This window comes from Phaethon lepturus, unplaced genomic scaffold (genome assembly GCF_000687285.1).
Source record: "Phaethon lepturus isolate BGI_N335 unplaced genomic scaffold, ASM68728v1 scaffold20496, whole genome shotgun sequence".
Classification (NCBI taxonomy): domain Eukaryota; kingdom Metazoa; phylum Chordata; class Aves; order Phaethontiformes; family Phaethontidae; genus Phaethon; species Phaethon lepturus.
This window is the reverse complement of record NW_010544418.1, coordinates 735-19,182: the sequence shown is the minus strand read 5'-3', so window position 1 is coordinate 19,182 and position 18,448 is coordinate 735. Positions and strand designations below refer to the sequence as shown.

Below are 18,448 nucleotides of genomic sequence, written 5' to 3'. Positions count from 1 at the left end.
GAAATGCCAATCTGATCATCACAGAAGCTTTGAAGCATCTGTTTTCAATTAATGAAAGAGCAGACACCTGCAAGGAAAGTTCATTTATTTTCCAGGAAGGAGGTAAGGCAACCTTCATGATGGATATATCTTCTGCTTGTATCAGGCAGAGTATTCAGTCCTACATTGGGCCAGTTTACTGAAACAAAAGTGCAGGTAAAGTATAATGAAAGGGACAACCTGGATGGAGAATTACAAATTAACTTTAGCCTGCTAAAGGTCCAAAGTATGTTCGTATAAGTTGGCAAATGATTTACAGAAACTAAATGTTTAATTGGTAAGGAAGTTTTTTCATATTCAGAACTGAGCAATCTGGAGCAAGTTTGACATGACAGAGGACACTACAAGTCTTTGGCTGAGCATGCCACACACAAGACTCCTTTACTTTTCAATTCAATCAAAGATGCTTTCCAAATTCTTATTTCTGAACTTCAGTGAGAAAGGTTTGTCTGTTACTACAATGATCCCGTAGTGAACACCTGAGAGCAAGTACGGTTTTCAATTGCACTCTGAATTAAAGAGTATGTTATTAGCTGATGGGAGAACCAGAAAAAGAGAAGAGACCTAGTTACAGTCCAAAGAAGAAGCTTTACTTCTAAGAAAAACTGTAAACTAAAGAAAATGGAAAGGGAGGCTAGGGAATGAGTTCAATATCTTTCCGGTATTACAGTGGTGCTGCCAACCAGTGCATTAAAACAACATCGCTGAGTGATTCAGAGAATTAAGTCTGGAAGTACAGTACTTTACTCTGTAAACTAAACTTAACGAGATGTCTGGACACCCATTTGACCCAACAATTACCTTGCTGTGAGATTTTGCATCATGCATCCTGTTATTCAGTAACAGTTTCTGTCGAGCTAAATGTCCTCTGAAAGCTGCCTGAAGCATAACAACTGCCTAGCATGGGAAAGAAGTAAGTACATGTTAGCTCCTTTGAAAGATGGCAGCTATAAATTAAAACAAGAGTCCAGAGGGAAGAGGCACATGGGGAAAATAACTTTTTCTTGTGCAGTGGAAACACCTTGATGTCTTGACATTTTCTTATGTTTAAGGGATACACACACGTCCCCATTACTTCACAGGTACTCTGCTGCAACCCAGAGAATCCCCAGCCTGTGACACCCCATAAACATACACATCCATGGTTTAAAGTCAATCTGGGAAGCATTCATGATTGATCTTATCAAATGCAGTTAAGTTCTAACTGCCAACACTAGCCTGTATTTCACAAATAGAGTAACATGCTCCCATTCCCGTATTAGATACTGGGCACCCAGCAGGCTCTGTGATGCTCTGGTACAAGCAGAAATCAAGCCAAGTCTGGCAGACCATTGTGGTGATCATCCTGAACACAAGTTGTTCCTCCCTACTTAGAGACTTTACTGGATTCTAATCAACAAAAAGCATCTAGATGTAAAACAGCATGTTTGTGTCACATGGTTAGAATTTGTCCTAATTTCTGAAAGTAGGATTTTTAATGTTCTGGAGGAAACAAGTGTAACATGCTACGTTGCGCTATTTGAAAAACAGTTTAATCAAAATCTTTGTGCAAAACATTTATCAAGAAGTGACAAGTTTGTCAAAGTCAATTTCTTCATAATATTCAGACATTTGTCCTTAGCAAAGGCTTCAAATTCCTACTTTAAATCTTTCTGAAGACTCATCATGGTGAAAATTAAAGCATTATTAGAATTACCTTATATAGAAAAAAACTTTCCTGTCTGTTTGTATCAAATTTTGTTCAACATTTTCAGAAGCATTCATCTTACAGAAGGTACCAAAAGTACAGAAAATTTGAAACCAAAAGGGGAACACTTTGACAAGATCTATCAAACAAAACCATGATGTCAGAAGGAAGATCATGAGCCAGCCTGAAGAACAAACATGATCTTGATATAACAGTTCATATTACAATAAAGCCTCTTTAAAAATAAAAAAAGTTACTTGTTTGTGCTTTGATGCAAATTAAATCTGGTCTACTGCTTTGCTGGGTGTCGTAAAACACACTCACCTCATCCAGAGCAGTTTCTTCTTTCTGAAATGAAAAATGCATAAGTTAATGCCACAAATACATACAAGTTCTATCTAATAAAAATTTTCCAAATTTTCCCCAACAATTAGAACGCACAGAAAATACCTGTCCCACCTCCCACTGAAAACTCAAACAACAAACTTAAGGGAAAAAAAGCTTTTTATCTTTGAAAGATGTGTGGATAGTTCTTTTGTGTTTAGTTTCCTAACAAGCAATTACAAGACCCACCTCACACCATATGTCCTATATGTGGAAAAAGCAGCACTATGTTGTTGCCCATAGAACAAAATTTAAGATTAACGCTTTTTTTTTTTTCTCTAGATAATTTTGTCCCAGTTGAGTGTAACTCGATACATAAAACTTCCTGTACTGTTTGGAGGATTTCTGCAAGGGGAATTTAACTTCTTAGTCATGCTCCAAGAAGGCAACAGCAGCAGTGCTGCTTCAAGCACTGCTATGCTTCCTTAGTTTTTCTGCTACTCAGACTCCCCAGAAACAATAGGGTACCAGGGAGCAAAGGGAAAAGAAGCAGCAGGGAGAACTTTAAAAACAGCAGTGGAAGAGAAGATGGTGGTAAGGAATCACACTGGGAAGCACTGCTGCAGTTCTTGGAGCCTGGCAGCAGGTTACTGTAGATGCTAAAACAGGAATAAGATTCAGAGGAGGATGTCTTCTCTGCTCCCTGATAGGAGAGTCTCACCTTGTTGCAGTACACCTTCCACTGTCTCTGGATGATTTTGGCTGCTTGTTGCTTCCTGTGATCATCTTTGCCTTTAACTGTGCAGGCTGGTGAAGACTGCAAAGGAGAAGCTTTAACTTAGTACACTAAAGACACAAGTTGGAATTCTACGGGGGAAATAGGTTACAAGTGACTGGGAAAAATCAACACCAGAGTTGTTAAATGTTCATCTTGCCTGCAGGGTGGAAGGAAGTTAAAGAGGAAATTCTTAGTTCTGAATACTGCTCATGTTCAAATTCATCATCTTGATGACTGTTACAGCGAAACACATTCCTATCCCCATTTTAGCTGTTAGCAGAGCATGGGAATGGAAAGATTTTCATTTACACATACTCCTATTTTTCTATGCATTGCTAAAGCAGTAAGAGCTCCAACAGCAGAACCCACTGCTTTGTTGATTGGAAATGGTTTGTCTGTTATTGATGACTGGGAAAAAATGTCAGAACACCTAATTTTGCAATTCTCCAGGAAAGAGCAGTATTAATTAACCAGGGAGCTCTCTAATGTCTCATCCTGGCAACTGTGGCCCCATAACCATCTGTTTAAGCTTACTGATGAGTTGGCCATCATATGACACCGACAAGACCAAGAGCTTGTGTAAATTGGCATAACTCTACTCTTCTATCTTGAAGAAATTAATTAGAGCAAAGAAAAACAAACCAAGAACAAAACAAGATTTTGTTCCAGTTATTTCGTCTGAGGTGTGGTTGCATATTCCACCTCACCATCTGATGCTTTTGATCCCTAATTATCCCATACTAATTGTCATACCTCACTTGCCAAAAAGTTAACTACGAGACTAATTTAATTTGTTGGTGTAAAATTTCAAGTACAGAAACAAGAGATTTTACAGACTCTGAAAAAAACCCTCTTGATTTTGTGAAAAGAATTTATTTATAACCTAAAAACGCTGAGTTACAAGCTTAAGTTTAGCAAATGGATCACGTTATATTAAAAATGACAACCTACTATTAAAATGAAAAAATGGTAAGAACTTAGTAATAATTACAAATAATGGGAACATTTCAATAAATGGATGGTTACTGGCCAAGAATATATATAGTCTGCAGAGGAAAAAAGGAGCTGCTTATGGGCTATTTTTAAAGACTCAAGTTATTTGGTATTCGAAACATCATCTAGCATCCACCAGCCTATAACACACAAAAAAATAATCTAAAGAATTGCAGACTATAATAAAAAACCAGCACCCTCTTAAGCTAGTGGACATTTTTATTCATATTTTTACTACCTGTATTTCAGGGTCTATTTATTTTTAAGTACAAGCTATCAAAATCCCCAGTAATAATTTTCAACTAGTTTTTAGTGAAACAAAAGAGATTTAGAGATTAACATGACCACATTGCATCTGAAAGCACGTCTGTCAGTGCCCATTGATCTCTACTGGCCAGTAACGTTTGGCAGAGGGACATAAGATTGCAAAGCTATCAAGTCCAGTCATATTTCACCAAAAAAAAAAAAAACCAGCTGACTACAGAGCCCCATTTAAGACTGTCCAGGGTTAACAGATGCACAATTATATTTATTAGATACTGGAAAATCCAGAAAGAAGAGGTTACGAATATCTCAACTCTAGGAAAACTTCAATTCAAAGGAGATAAGGGTTTATTTTATCATACTGACGTCTTTCCTAATTCTTCACTCAAATATGATGTCCCATCAGCAGTGGAATTAAAAAACCCTTGATTTTCATGATGATGAGTGCTCTACATCCTGTAAACCTTCCCATGAAAAAGTACCCTGCTTCAATCCACACAAAAAGGCTGATGAATATTTTCTGAGTGGACAGTACATGTGTGCTAACTGATCACCTAACCAGCATAAAAATAATTGAAAAGGGTTTTTTTGTCTTTTGCCAGTCTGCCAGCGAGCACACTTACCTATGCCTCTATCCTTTATCTAACTGTCAATTCCTACAAGATCTCCTTCCCTCTATAAAATTGGACTAAAATTAGCTAATGGGTTCAGATGTTATAAGAAGATACAAGCAAAACCACAAATTTTTTTTTAATTTTTTTAGAAAGGCAAAAACCCCAAACACTTAAAACTGTAAGCTTTTTGCAGCATTCCACTGTGTAAGAAAAAAGCGATAATCACTAAGAGAACAGCTCTATAAAAACCCCAAGTTGCAGTGGCAATTATTGAAACAACTTATCAAACAATGCTGGGAATTAACCATCACTCAAAATCTTGATGACAAGATTTAATGCTACTCTGAAAAGATACAACTAGTGGCTATTTAGACTATCAGCTCAATTTGCAATGTATTAGTTAGATGCAAGGGAAAAAAAAACAACAAACAAAACCACAAACAAAATCATGTGTCTGTACCTTACTAAGCTTTTCCATTGAGTCTTCTGCCATTTGTCTCTTCTCTTCTGCCAATTTAAACTCCAATTTCCCTACTTTCTGTGTCACGTTCTGGATTTCCTCACTATGGTTGGAGAAGCAAAGATATTTATAGCTAGAAATTTCTTGTTGTTCCTGCTATGAAATAGGTTCAGTATTTTCAAAAGATTTGGTTGCTTTGTTGTTTTAAAAAGCCAAAGTAGGCCAAACTGCTCAGGAAGACACAACACATATTCTCATAGTAACAGACATAACATTAATTCACAAGTTGTGACAGCACAGCCTTATGTTAAAATTAAAAAAACAACAAAAAACCAAAAAACACACCAAACCCAAACAACTCCCAAGGTTACAATGGTACCCTTGATATTATTAATAATGCCTCTAGATCTGATGACAATGCCTCTAGATCTGATGACAATGCCTCTAGATCTGATGACTGACAAATATGAAACTGTAGCAAAGTCCCTTCTTACAAAGCAATAATGAAATAACTTTTTTTTTTTTGCCACCCTTGCACAGGATTATTATCAACAATTACAGAGAATACATGAAGTAAATGGAATGACATATCGGTAATAGTCTACAAGCATAGGCTGAGGTAAGGTAAAGACACTACAGTTTTTTCCTAGAAAGGAAAAAATGTCTCTAAGCCCAACATGGCAGCTTTCCTTTTCCATCTATCTTAATAATTTTTACTATAATTTCTTATTTTTACTATACTTCCTAGTCTTCCACTTCCTCTAAAACCACTGTATAGAATTCTTCCCCTAGTAACTTACTCCATCCCTCCAAAACAGTTCTGCTTAAATGAATACCCAGCTTCCTGCAGTTCATGACCTCCTATGGGTTTTGAGCCACTTCAAAAGAGAATTATACTGTAACAGATATTTTTTTGGTTCCGAAAAGATTTACTAATACAAAATATGATACCTCAAACTCTGCTCTTCTGTACTCTTTTCTTCCATCTTATTCTGCCACTTCTGCAGCTCCAGCTCCACTTCAGCCTTAGCCTGCAGTAACTGCTTGATATCTAATCTACAAAGGTATAAGGAAATCTAAGCAATACTTAAGACATTCATACTTCAAAGTAGTTATTTTTTGTTTAAACTTCTAAATAAAATAGGTTTTCTCAAATTTGTAAAGTAACTGTTTAATTTTTCCTTTTAAACAAGATAAAATGCATTGTTCAGAAACAAAAGGCCTTTTTGCACGCTTTCACTACACGTTTTTGTTCAGAGGCAAGTTGACGTGGGAGGCAGAGTGTTAGCTGTGTGCACATCTCTGTTCACGATCAGATTAACCTGTCTGCCCTTGTGCACTGACACACCAAATGCGTCCAAGCAATACAAATTGCAAATCATTGCTTACTGGGGAGAAAAGAAGTCACAGTGCATCATATGTCTGAAGGCAGGCTTTAAATGGAGAAAATGGTAGATCAGGACAAAACGTCTTGGGAAAAAAAAAAACAAGTTTTTACAGAAAAATATTTGCAAGAAGTTCTGCGTAAAGTGACATAAACCCTTCAAAGGCTTTTCAGTGTGGCTGGCAAAAAATACACCTTGAAAAGTGTGTCAGAAAGAAGCAGAAAGTCTCATTTTCCATCCTCTCACTGACATTTTTTTCTGCACTGTAATTTTACAACGCTAGTAGGACTAGAAGAAGCTTTTGAAATAAAAGCAGAAGGGATCCTCAAAATTTGTTTTCTTGATGAAAATATGAAGACATATCACATCATTTTACAACGTGATTGGAAATAATTAAATAATTTCCACCTACAAAAGATCTCAGACAAGAATTGCACTTACTCTTTATTGAACAAGAGATTTTGAAGCGCCTTCCTATCACTCTTCAGTTTCTTCACTAGCCCTTGGAGGCGATGACATTCTTCAACATGGTCTACCTGTTGAGAGGCTGGATGATCCTGGTCTACAGAAGGCGAAGATGACACAGCAAGAAACTGTGATGACTCACTATCTGCTGATGATACCCTCGTGTTCTCCATGGCACATACTTTCTGAATGGGATAAATTTACACAAAAAAATACAAAAGAGAAAAGAAGAAAATTAAATTAAGCATAAAATGATTTTATTTAGGCCATGAGAAAATATCAAATGGAAGTTAATTCTAAAATGTGCATCTATACGTAACAAGTATGAGAAAAGGAAAAAGGGAGGAAGGGTACATGGGACAGACATCAGTTCACATGCATAAGCCAGAATGCACAAGGCTGATACACTGAAGGACTACATGCCATGAGTAGAAGTCAGTGGTTCTGCATTTTCTGGTCAAAGACAGGTAAGATAGCCACATGATTATAATCACTTACTTTTTCTAGTTCCAAAATCCGCCTCACCAGCCTCTGTCTGCTCCACTCACTATAGTCTAAATACAATAACAAAGACTTGAACATGAAACTGTATCAGTGATGCAAAAATGTTCTTGCTTTTCGAAAATTCTGTCAGTATGGAAAGACTATCTAAAGACCTCTGAACCCCAACTTTAAATATGCAGCCATGAAAAAATAAGAATGGTCTTAAAACATCTGACTTTACAACAATTAGTTCAGAAATCAACATGAGCCATTCACATCCATCAGTTTTCAACAACTGAAAAATAGCTGTCCAGTGAAACATTAAATCTTCAAGTGATTCCAGTCCAGAATTCACAGGGATAATATGGGAAACCCAGGTCTGACTGGAGCAGCATATCCAGAAGTCACAGAGAGACTCCTATAAGAAACTTCTCATTCCCATCTTTGACCCTCCTGAATCTTCACCTTTGGAATAACTCCCTTATTCTTACCATCGTAAGGTCCTGCTCTCAAACACATCTTTCAAGCATACCTAACTCCCTTACCCCATGTTCATCAAATTTTCAGCACGTACTTTTTATTTTATTGGAAGGCAGAGAACTGCTCAGTACATGATCTAGATCTTCTTTCAGCCTCTGATTTTCATTCTGCAATTCCTTGATATTCCTGGATAATCTCAGGACAGCAGCATTCAGTGCTTTCAGTCGTTTTTGGGTATCTCTGCCCTCTGCACTTGGAAACAGGGTCAAAACCAGAAAGTTAACTTAAAAGCAGAGAACAAAGCAGCAGTGTTAAAAAGAGTGGAACAGCCTCACTATTCAAGTCAGCTGGCTAAGTAAACTGTCTCAGTTTCCCCCAATAGCATTTCATAACATTTTTTACTTGAGGAGTTACCTATCCTTTTAGGAAAAAACATGCAAAGACCATCTTGCTGAACACTTTCACAATTGTTTAAAATTGAAAGAAAGATGAAACTTTGAAAGTTCATTTATTACTTTTACTTCTTCCTCCACTATTTCATTAACGCACAAACAAATGTGCTTGTATGAGTTTTACTTATTTGGTTTTCTATTTGTTTTGTTAACCAACCTTATAAAGCTTTACCAGCATTCTATGGACCACTGAGTTAAAAACACTTATCTTCAGCCAATTGGGAGACTCCTCCAAAAAACTGTTCAGCATGGAAAGCTAACCTGTGTGCTCTGAATTGCTTTCTTTCATGTAAAGAGATTCAGATTGGGAGAGAGAGGGCTATACATAGAGGGAACAACTCTCAAAGCCAACACACAAGTGTATTGATACTGTGAATGCTGTTCTAATGTAAAAGAAACTATTCCTGTGAAAGAAAACCGAGAGAAATATCTTTCTTCATTAAGATACATTTCAGTCAATGAGAGATTTGAAACAGATTTAAAGAATACAGCTAACAATGATGTGATAGGAATAAAAGGCATCAGAAAAGGGAAAGCCTGCTACACATGAAAACTGTTTTAAATATATTACAGTGATTTTGCCTTTTTAGTTTTTCTAATAGAAAGGGGAAGAAATCTCAGCTACTAGATGTGCAAGTTTGTGACATTTGTTCACAAAACAGATTTCTAGGGAGATGAAATACTTGTTCTGTATCGCTATGAGAAAATTCTTAAAATCCTACTTCTGAAAACAAAGTTCTGAAGTAACTGGTGGACCTACTTTTGGACAAATGCCACTGCCAGTGACAATCACAGAACAGTTTGTGAAGGAATCTTACATCCCATCCACTGGAATAATTACAAGGTAAAGAGGGAGACAGTCTACAATTAATATATCAGAGTGAAAAACTGAATCTAACCTACATTTTGGAAATTAAAAGGAAATTAAGCCATAAAAACAAACAAGTAAGGCTGTCCAGATGTCATGGATGACTACTCATACAGGTGTCCCAAACAAAAGGGGGGAAAAAAAAGTAAAAAACAAAACACAACACAACACCAAAAATGGAATGATAGAATTCATAACCATATCACTGAGTGCCATTATTTTAGGCTCATCAAAACCTAAACAAAAGAACTGCAGACCATTTTGAGGACTTGAAAGGTTGCCTAATTTCTAGTTACAATTGGACACTACAGCTTTACACATAAATAATCATATTTCAGCATTAACACTGAAAAAGAAGAACTACACGCCATTCACTTCAGCCAGAAATAATGTAGGCAAGCATCATACGAGAAACACTCCCCTACAACTCTTTCTATGTGCGGAGTCCTGACCTTCAACATCAATTATTATTTCAGTGTTCAGCCTCTCAAGTAGAGAGTGACAGCCATATAATTGAGAGAGACTGCCCTGACCACTGCTTTTTGAAGCTATGAATAAATGAGGACAAGGAAGAGATGTGATGATTCATTTTCACCTATAAATAAATTAGGTGTGATGGCTTACAGCCTCGAGAGGCTAGTCACTGCATGCCTGAGCCAAAACAGATATAAAAAAAAAAACCGACAAAAAAATTGCAGTTCTCAATCCACAAGAGACAGTGAATTAGGGAAACAAGTACTATACAAAAAGACCCATAAAGAGTTCTCACGTGTTTCTATCAATCTAAATAATTACTCGCAAAATTAATGTAGCTGCTTGTACTTAATAGCAGGAGGGCAAGCATATTTTGAAGTGATCTGGTAACAAATTTTCCTATTCCATAAGACTCTATTACCCTCTTCCCAGCTTGAATAACACTCACTTGCATAGATGCTTTTACTTTGCTCTCTTACTGGAGCTTTGTCTTTTGCCTTTGTGCTTTGATTTTTATTTCCTCTATAGACAGTTTACCATCACCACCATTATAAACCTGCACATTAGTGACAAGCACTAGTACAAGCTTCTCTGACAGCGTCTTACTAGTGCCACTCATTGATATCTCACAAAAGCTACCCTGACCTGGCAGATAGGTCTCTCTGCACCAGAGGATAATAACGTTCACTCAAAAATACCTTCCTTGCAGCATACACCCCAGAGCAAGATGCAGAACGGACTCAAGAGTAAAATGCCAACATCTGGTGAGTTTGTTTCAATCACCAGTGATGTCAGAATAGGTGTGATTATGGGGAAGATGAATTTATTTAACAGAGAAATTTTAAGAGCTTTCATATACTTTTTAAATAACTCTTTTTTCCACATCCACAAAATGACCTACCTACAAGAAAAAAAAACAGTGCCTAAGACATATGCCAATGCTGAGAAGCCAAGCAAAGTAGTACCAAGAAGCAAATCCAGCAATCTAAATGACAAAATAAACTGTTCCCATGTAGTTGTTTCCCATCAGTTAAAGTAGTATACAAGTGAAATATCAAACACATATGCAAACATTTGCCTCAAAAGAATTAAACATACTTTTTCCTCATAGTCTCAGATTTTGCCAGGAGGAGTTGGAGTCGATGAACCTGTGAAATATGAAATATAGATTCCATTAAGGAGCTAGCTGTGGAAGCCAGCATTGCTAATGCAACACGTTTGTCCATTAGGTGAAAATCAGAACAAGACTCTTTGGGTAGTAGAGAGGCAACGATGCCATCACTGAAAATCAGGCTACTGTTATATTGGCATTCATCTAGACACTTATGGATGTACATTAGTCTACTTCTACTTTTTGGTTAACACACTCAACTTATTGAAGAAAAAAGGTTTTTCAGTACATACATTTGGAGCTGTGAGAATATCTATGAAAATCTGATTCCAATGACAAGTGCAGCTAAGCTGTATGAAACCCATCTAAAACATTCCATTTATACTTCAACTCAACAACTGAACAACTTCCTCTCCTGTAAGGACCTGTCAGATGTACCTCTTCATAGTAGGTTTCCATAGCTATCCTCATTTCTTCCAAATTAGTAGTCTTCATGTCTGCCTGGAATTTGCTGAAAATAGCATGATACAAAAAATAGTTCAGTCAGACCAGCAAAGATGCTGCAATACCTGTTGGTTTACAGTTTCTGGGTGAGGGGTTTATAATTGCTAATATGTTCTCAGAGTTCACTAAAATGTCTTAAGGGACAGAAGAATACAGATAAAAATAAAGGAAATTTGAAATCCATTTTGTTTATTTCATCCAGTACAAGCCTCTACCCCGCTACACGCACAAAGTCATACTTAATAGTGTTGTCTTTCTCCTTGCACTGTTGTTCTAGCTTGAGAATCTTCTGCTTCAATCCACTAACCACCTACAGAAAGAACAAAGAGCTCATGAGTCCCAGAATAATCCAGCTCTTCACAAAAGTTCCACTTCTCCATGATCTTGCCTTGTCTTTATAAATTGTACCTAGCTAGATATACTTATTCTTACATACTTCAGTATTTGGTAAATCATACACATCTGCTACCCTGTGACAAAGATAACACTAATGAAATCAGATCCCTCTCTTATATCTGTGGTAACATAACCAGCTTAATAATATTTATACACAATCATTAAATAAAAACAACTCTGCCCATTACCCTGCTAAATTCAAAGCAGCAAATAATAGGGAGAAAACTCCCTAAATATAGTCAAGATTCCCTAAAATAATATTAATTCCAGATCTCTGTTACGGGTTTCTTATCTGACTATAGAAATAACGGTTACGTGATTCCCTAATTGCTTATTCTTTCTTACTTTTTTTTTTTTAATCAGTAGTGTTTCAGCTTGGCAAGAGGAAAAAGAAAAATGAAAGCAAAAGGTAATGAAGAAACTATTACCCATCCATTATCAGTCTTCTTTTCTGACAAAGCTCGTGCCAGCTCCGAGGCCTGCAAGAGAAGACAGATAAAGCAAGTGACCAACCTTGCTACTTTATTCTACTGCCAGCTCTTTCCACAAAATTTTCTAACCTACTCATCTCCACAGTCATTTCACAGTCCAAAAACTTGAATTCTGAAGTCCCTATGCTCATTGTTTTGTATTAGCACACTTCTCCCAAGATGTAGATCTGCACACAGAAAATGACACCCACAAGGAATTCAGTGAAATTCAGGTCTTCTATGACTCTAAATGATTCTCAGCCTCATGGGTCTGACAATAAGGCTCATCTTTTGCTTCCTAGTTCAGGTATCAGGACCACATGCATCAGTCACCATGCAAGAGGTTAACTCCCTTCTACTCTCAGGCAAAATATTCAGAAAGTGGGCCTCTAAAGAGACAGCATTTTAATTTTACCTTCACAAATTAAAAGTATCGTTGCTAAATAAACTTATCTGCACAGCATAGCATGTTGAAGACATGCTTCTTTTGAACTGAGCTGGACTGGTGAGCTGAGATACACAGAATAGAAATCCCTTTGCATCAACCAACCACTTCCCATATTCAAGCTCATCATTCCTAGAAACCAACACACTACAGACTCATGAAATTTAGAGAGACAAGGAGAAGAGGATCACACTGCACAGCACTCTCTTGCCCCGCTTTTACACCCCCAAGAAATAGTCACCCTGGAAGGATCCAACAGTTGTTCAATCTGTTTATTCTTTCTATTGTTCTCTTCTTCTAGTCGACGGAGCTTAGTTTTCATTCTATCTCCCTCATTTTTCTGAGCTTGTATTGTCTGAAAGAGGGGAGAAAAATCGTAAGCACATTTCAGAAAGAGAAACACACCGACTTTTCACATGGAAATGTATTTTGATGACAATAACGATCAAATTACAATGGTCAGGATGAAGCACAAGGAAAAAAGAAGAGACCATCACACTGGAACAGGGCTGACAGATAAGGGAGGTGACAGGGCAAAGACAAAACGAAAAGGTTTAACAGAAAGGCAACCTTACACAAATGATCTACAACAGTCAAGATATTTGTTTATAGGTATCCCTAGTGTTCAACATGCCCAGTCCTCATCTTTCATACACTGCACTAAACTCAACTGACAAATTGTTGAAGTGTGATGGGTAACAGCTGGGGGGGCAGGGGGCGGGAATAAAAAAGGGAGTGGGGGGGAGGTGGAAGGACAAAGAAACCAAATGCAATGAACCTTTTCAGCGTCCAGCTAAGGCCATGGCTGGGGTTCAGGACTGGGTATACTTCAAGGCTTCCACATCCAGTACTCAGAAGTATCTATCACACCGTAAGAACAATGAAATTGCCTTAAACACACACAAGTGCAGTTTAGCCTTACATTACAAATGCAAAAAAAGATTTGGTGGATGTCCCAGTTGTAGAAACCAAAGTATTCTGAACCAACAAGGCCTGAACATCTACAAGTGGATGGAGTGATCCTATCACTTTCTATGTAAGTATCAGAGAGACTGTACCTTTTTCAATTCTAGAATTTCATCATACATATCTTCTTTTTCTTTGTAGTCAGGAGTTCCAGGAATGTAGCCTACAGAAAAAGGTACATAAAATAAGCAGATCTGAAAGCAGTATTTTTAACTAACCAGAAACCTTACAATTAAAGGAAAATATCTAGAACAGCACCAAACTAGGAAACTAGGTGCTTTTTTTTTTAAGAAGAAAAAAATAAGCAAAGAAATTAATTTCAGAAATGAACATGAAATGGAGATGTTACTGTATGAAAAGTCTGCCAGATTTTACAGCAAATGTCTCCTAATTACTTCTCTCTGGTGCTAGATTAAAATATCCATCTCAAGAAAGATATACACTTCACAGAAGACTGCAGTCTTCTCATCCCAACATATCAAATGTTTACAAAAGCTTTCTAAAAGATGTCCAGAATACATTTTTTTATTTATGCCTAACATGTAAAAGTCTATCATCTTTTAAAGGTGCCAGAACTCTGTATTACCAGTAACAGTATAGATGTCACTTTAAATGGAAGTGGGATTTTTAAGTTTATGGTTCTCCTTTAAAAAATGTAGGATAAAAGTTTTAAATTTTGCTCTTCTCATAAAACTCAATTGATTTTAATATCACAACCACATGATAAAACACTTTCTAGAGAAGTAAAAGGAGTCAATTACATAGAATTTTAGGCAAGCAGATGGTTTCTATCAATGGTGACTAAACTATGTTTTGCAAAGTCACAACAAATTGTCTACAGCTGGCCCATTCAACCATATTATATTTGCAACATTTTCAGCTGCAAATACATGGCAATTTTTACAAGAAGTTCTGAAAGCTAATAGTGATTCATTGCTCAAAAAAATTTGGAACCCCGTGTCTTATGCAATTCAGAAACCTCAGGAAGTATCCCATGGATCATATTTTGACACATATATTTTAGTAGAGGTTAAACTGAAATGGCTCTTGCTTTACTAAAGCTAAAATCTTAAACAATGTGTGTTTTTACATGGAAAAAAAGATCATTAACTTGTATCTCTCAGACCATTACACAGTTTACCATTACTAGAAGAACGAGAATGTTTTGGCTTCTTCATTCCTAGAGCTTCCTTCAAATATTCTGGAGTGCTACTAGAAATGTAAGTTCGCATATGCCCCATGTTAACATCTGATTTCAGAGGATGGTTCATTCCTGCCAACAAAAAAGGAACAAAATGCAAAAATCAGGGATAATTGTGAATTAAATTCGTGGATTTATTCTGAGCAAATGCAACATAGAAAGCTCCAGATGCTGTTAATTATTCCCTCTGTAAATTCCAATGCTCAAGATCAGATAATTCAAACCACCCAAATAAAGTGAAATGACTTCCTATGTAGCCTATAATCAAATAAAACCTATTTTTAAGAGTTTATATGTTAAGCTGTCCACAACACTGAATTTTATGCACACGTGCAGATAAAGTTTCTATACTAATACCTTGTTTCAGTGATCCCAGCCACAACTGCCTTGAGTTTTTTACAGCTGTACTCTCAAGATGCGCACTGCCTACTCCCTGCGGAGATCGCCAAACTGCAACTTTTTTAGGGTACAGTTGCGTGCTAGAGCTGTATGGAGACTCTAAAACAAAAGAAAATATCTCAGCATTACCTTAGAATTTTTGTGACCTTGAGCTTTTTTTCTTGTGCTTCAGGGTTCCCAGACACAATCCTATCACTTGTAAAAATCAAAATTAATAGCTTACTACATACTAGCTTATGCAGAGCAATGGGACATTCACCTAAAAAAAAAAAGTCACGATAAAGAAAAAATCCCATTCCAAAAAATGAAGAGGCTTAGAAAGAGGCATAGTGACAGTAATATGACTCAACACACGTAGAAATATTTACATGTACAGTTTGGATAGACATCCTCAAGATACCTGCATGTCCAAATTCATACATTGAATTGACCTTTCAATGAATGTAGACACAAATGTCTTACCAACGAGAAAAATATGTATGGCTAAACAGACAGAAGTAACTCTATAGCTACTAATTCAATAGTGATTTTCTTGCAGTAATCAAAGAACAGAATTGGTGTAATGCAACTGCTGGGGAGCCCCTCACATTACTACTTCAGGTATGGCAGTCAGGTTAAAATAAAATACTGACACTAATTCCACTTAAAATTATTAATATAGCTATGCACTGTATGGGCTAAATAGTTAGTCTTCAACTTGCCAACAGAAGTATATACAGTAAGAAGCAATGTCACAAACATCATAGTTGAAATTAAACACCTATTTTAAATTCTATCATTTAGGCAAGCAAAGGGATGTCAGGAAAAGACAACATATGTACATCTACCAGAAGAGCATGCCTCAACCTAATGCAATATTTAAAAGTACAACATTATTTAATTTATTAGAAACAAAACAAAGTAACAACAAGCAGCAGCACCTTGAGGTGAAGTCGTCTTTGAAACATTCACTGAAAGTATAAAAAGGAAGGTAAATGGATGAGTATAGCAAGAAACACCAACCCCAGAAAAATGGACCTAAATCCACATTAAATCTGCAGATCTAATAATAACATTGTACTGCTAAGGTCATGTAAAAAAATCAACCAAACAACAAATGAAAGAGAACTGCTTAATCTACAAACATAGATATCTACTGGATGGTAGGTAGCTCCAATAATTCTAGATTCTTTCTAAACAACAAGTATCAGCATTTGTCTAAAAAGACAAAGAGAAAAAGAAATTCAGAATGTTTACCATTATAAGGGATAACATGCGAAGAAAGCAGGCTATGCTGGAGAATCAAGAACTACAACTAACGCACAAACTTCAATATTTAACCTATAAGTCTAACTTCTCTGGTTACAGAACAAATCTCATATAGGTGAGGTCTGCACACACCAGTGAATAATTCTGAGGAGAATAATAAGATGTTGTTTCAAGTAAATCTTCCAGTTCTTGTGTCCCACAGATCTACAATAACGGAAACAGCAGAAAAAAATTTTTGAACACTTACTTGGTGACTTTGGAGGCTTGTGAAAAATTTTCTTCTTTAACTTCTGGAAGAGAATAAGAATTTTTAATGTATTTAAAATATTACACTCTCTAAAGATTTTAGCATATAATCTCAAAACTGTCTTCAATCTCCATTTTGTATGAAGCACACTTGTTCTAATAACACAAAATCTTCAGTGTAGAAAACAAAAACAGTAGCGTTAAGTATATGTGGATTTGGCCACAGTAAGAGTCACCAGAATTAAGGTGGTGCCTACTGAAGTTTTATGCTACAAATAAAAAGTAGTCTATTCATGCTCAGTACACTAAGACCTTCCCCATCAGTATTAAATACAAGTAGCACCAAATTCAAGATGATCACAGAGTAGAGGCTGATCTGTAGAACCATTTAGCTAAAGGAATCACAGAATCACTGAGGTTGGAAAGGACCTTCAAGATCATCAAGTCCAACCATTAATCCAGCGCCACCATGTCCCCTAAACCATGTCCTGAAGCGCCACATCCACACGTTTTTTGAACACTTGCAGAGATGGTGACTCCACCACCTCCCTGGGCAGCCTGTTCCAATGCTTGACCACCCTCTCGGTAAAAAAATTTTTCCTAATATCCAATCTAAACCTCCCCTGGCGCAACTTGAGGCCATTTCCTCTCGTCCCATCACTAGTTAGTTGGGAGAAGAGACCAACACCCTCGCCGCCACAACTCCCTTTCAGGTAGTTGTAGAGAGCGATAAGGTCTCCCCTCAGCCTCCTCTTCTCCAAGACTAAACAACCCCAGTTCCCTCAACTGCTCCTCATAAGACTTGTGCTCCAGACCCCTCACCAGCTTCGTTGCCCTTCTTTGGACACACTCAAGCACCTCAGCATCCTTCTTGGAGTGAGGGGTCCAAAATTGAACACAGTATTCAAGGTGTGGCCTCACCAGTGCCAAGTATAGGGGCACAATCACTTCCCTACTCCTGCTGGCCACTTAATTCCATTAAAACTCCGTAAAATTATCACTTAGGCCCATAACTTGATAGAACAGCAAAATGAAGCCAAATATCATTTGCAGCCCCCAGTGCTGAGAATTTAGAAGGCAGAATTACATCTGGAATTAGAGGAGGTTTTTGAATCAAACTACGTTGCAATAACATCGTTAGCTCCCCCCTCTGAAGGGTCTCTCAACAATGAGGAGGCATCACGTGGAGATAGTGCGTGCAAGCAGATGCTGAGAGGCCTATTAAGGCATTCATCCGCAGCGCGCCATTAATAAAACTCACCATTTCTGTATCTGACTCACAGGTTATCACAGACAGGCTGTCATCTCCCTGGGAAATAGAGACATTAACTGTGACATTTGCTACTAAGTAATTGATTATAATACACATCCAGAAAACTTCATATCCTTTTGGTATCACAGCAAAGTTTGAGTGCAATAAATTCAAATGGTAGATATGTCACCACTGTTGCAAAAAACAGCATCATTTGCTCTAACCCAAACATTCTGTGTGCTACAGTGCAAGTCACTTCAGACCCGAGTCACAGAGACTTAGGCTCTTCAGTGCACGGCATTGTAACAGCTTGAACCTTCAGGTGTCCCATCTTCCAAGGTGCTGGTTCTGCATGAATTTCTCCCCCAGTAAGAGTTAAGCAGCAACTCATCTGTCTGTCCATTTCCTCACTCACTTGTTCCTGCCCTTGCTATGCCATGGGAA

At 37.2% G+C, this 18,448-nt stretch overlaps 1 protein-coding gene across 1 annotated transcript in view; it reads right to left on the bottom strand.

Annotated features, from left to right (window-relative positions):
* Positions 1–18,061, bottom strand: part of IQCE (IQ motif containing E) — a gene marked incomplete at its 5' end in the record, with an annotated part of 23,566 nt that extends 5,505 nt beyond the window's left edge. The window contains 18 exons of the mRNA XM_010288683.1: positions 841–936; positions 2,051–2,074; positions 2,772–2,867; positions 5,160–5,262; positions 6,111–6,215; positions 6,986–7,194; positions 7,508–7,563; positions 8,067–8,224; positions 10,865–10,914; positions 11,316–11,388; positions 11,621–11,691; positions 12,206–12,256; positions 12,934–13,047; positions 13,751–13,821; positions 14,800–14,931; positions 15,217–15,357; positions 16,754–16,796; positions 18,014–18,061. Coding sequence (XP_010286985.1) covers positions 841–936; positions 2,051–2,074; positions 2,772–2,867; positions 5,160–5,262; positions 6,111–6,215; positions 6,986–7,194; positions 7,508–7,563; positions 8,067–8,224; positions 10,865–10,914; positions 11,316–11,388; positions 11,621–11,691; positions 12,206–12,256; positions 12,934–13,047; positions 13,751–13,821; positions 14,800–14,931; positions 15,217–15,357; positions 16,754–16,796; positions 18,014–18,061 — 1,641 coding nt within the window. The remainder of the gene's footprint in view (positions 1–840; positions 937–2,050; positions 2,075–2,771; positions 2,868–5,159; positions 5,263–6,110; positions 6,216–6,985; positions 7,195–7,507; positions 7,564–8,066; positions 8,225–10,864; positions 10,915–11,315; positions 11,389–11,620; positions 11,692–12,205; positions 12,257–12,933; positions 13,048–13,750; positions 13,822–14,799; positions 14,932–15,216; positions 15,358–16,753; positions 16,797–18,013) is intronic.
* Between the last annotated feature and the right edge of the window lie 387 nt (positions 18,062–18,448).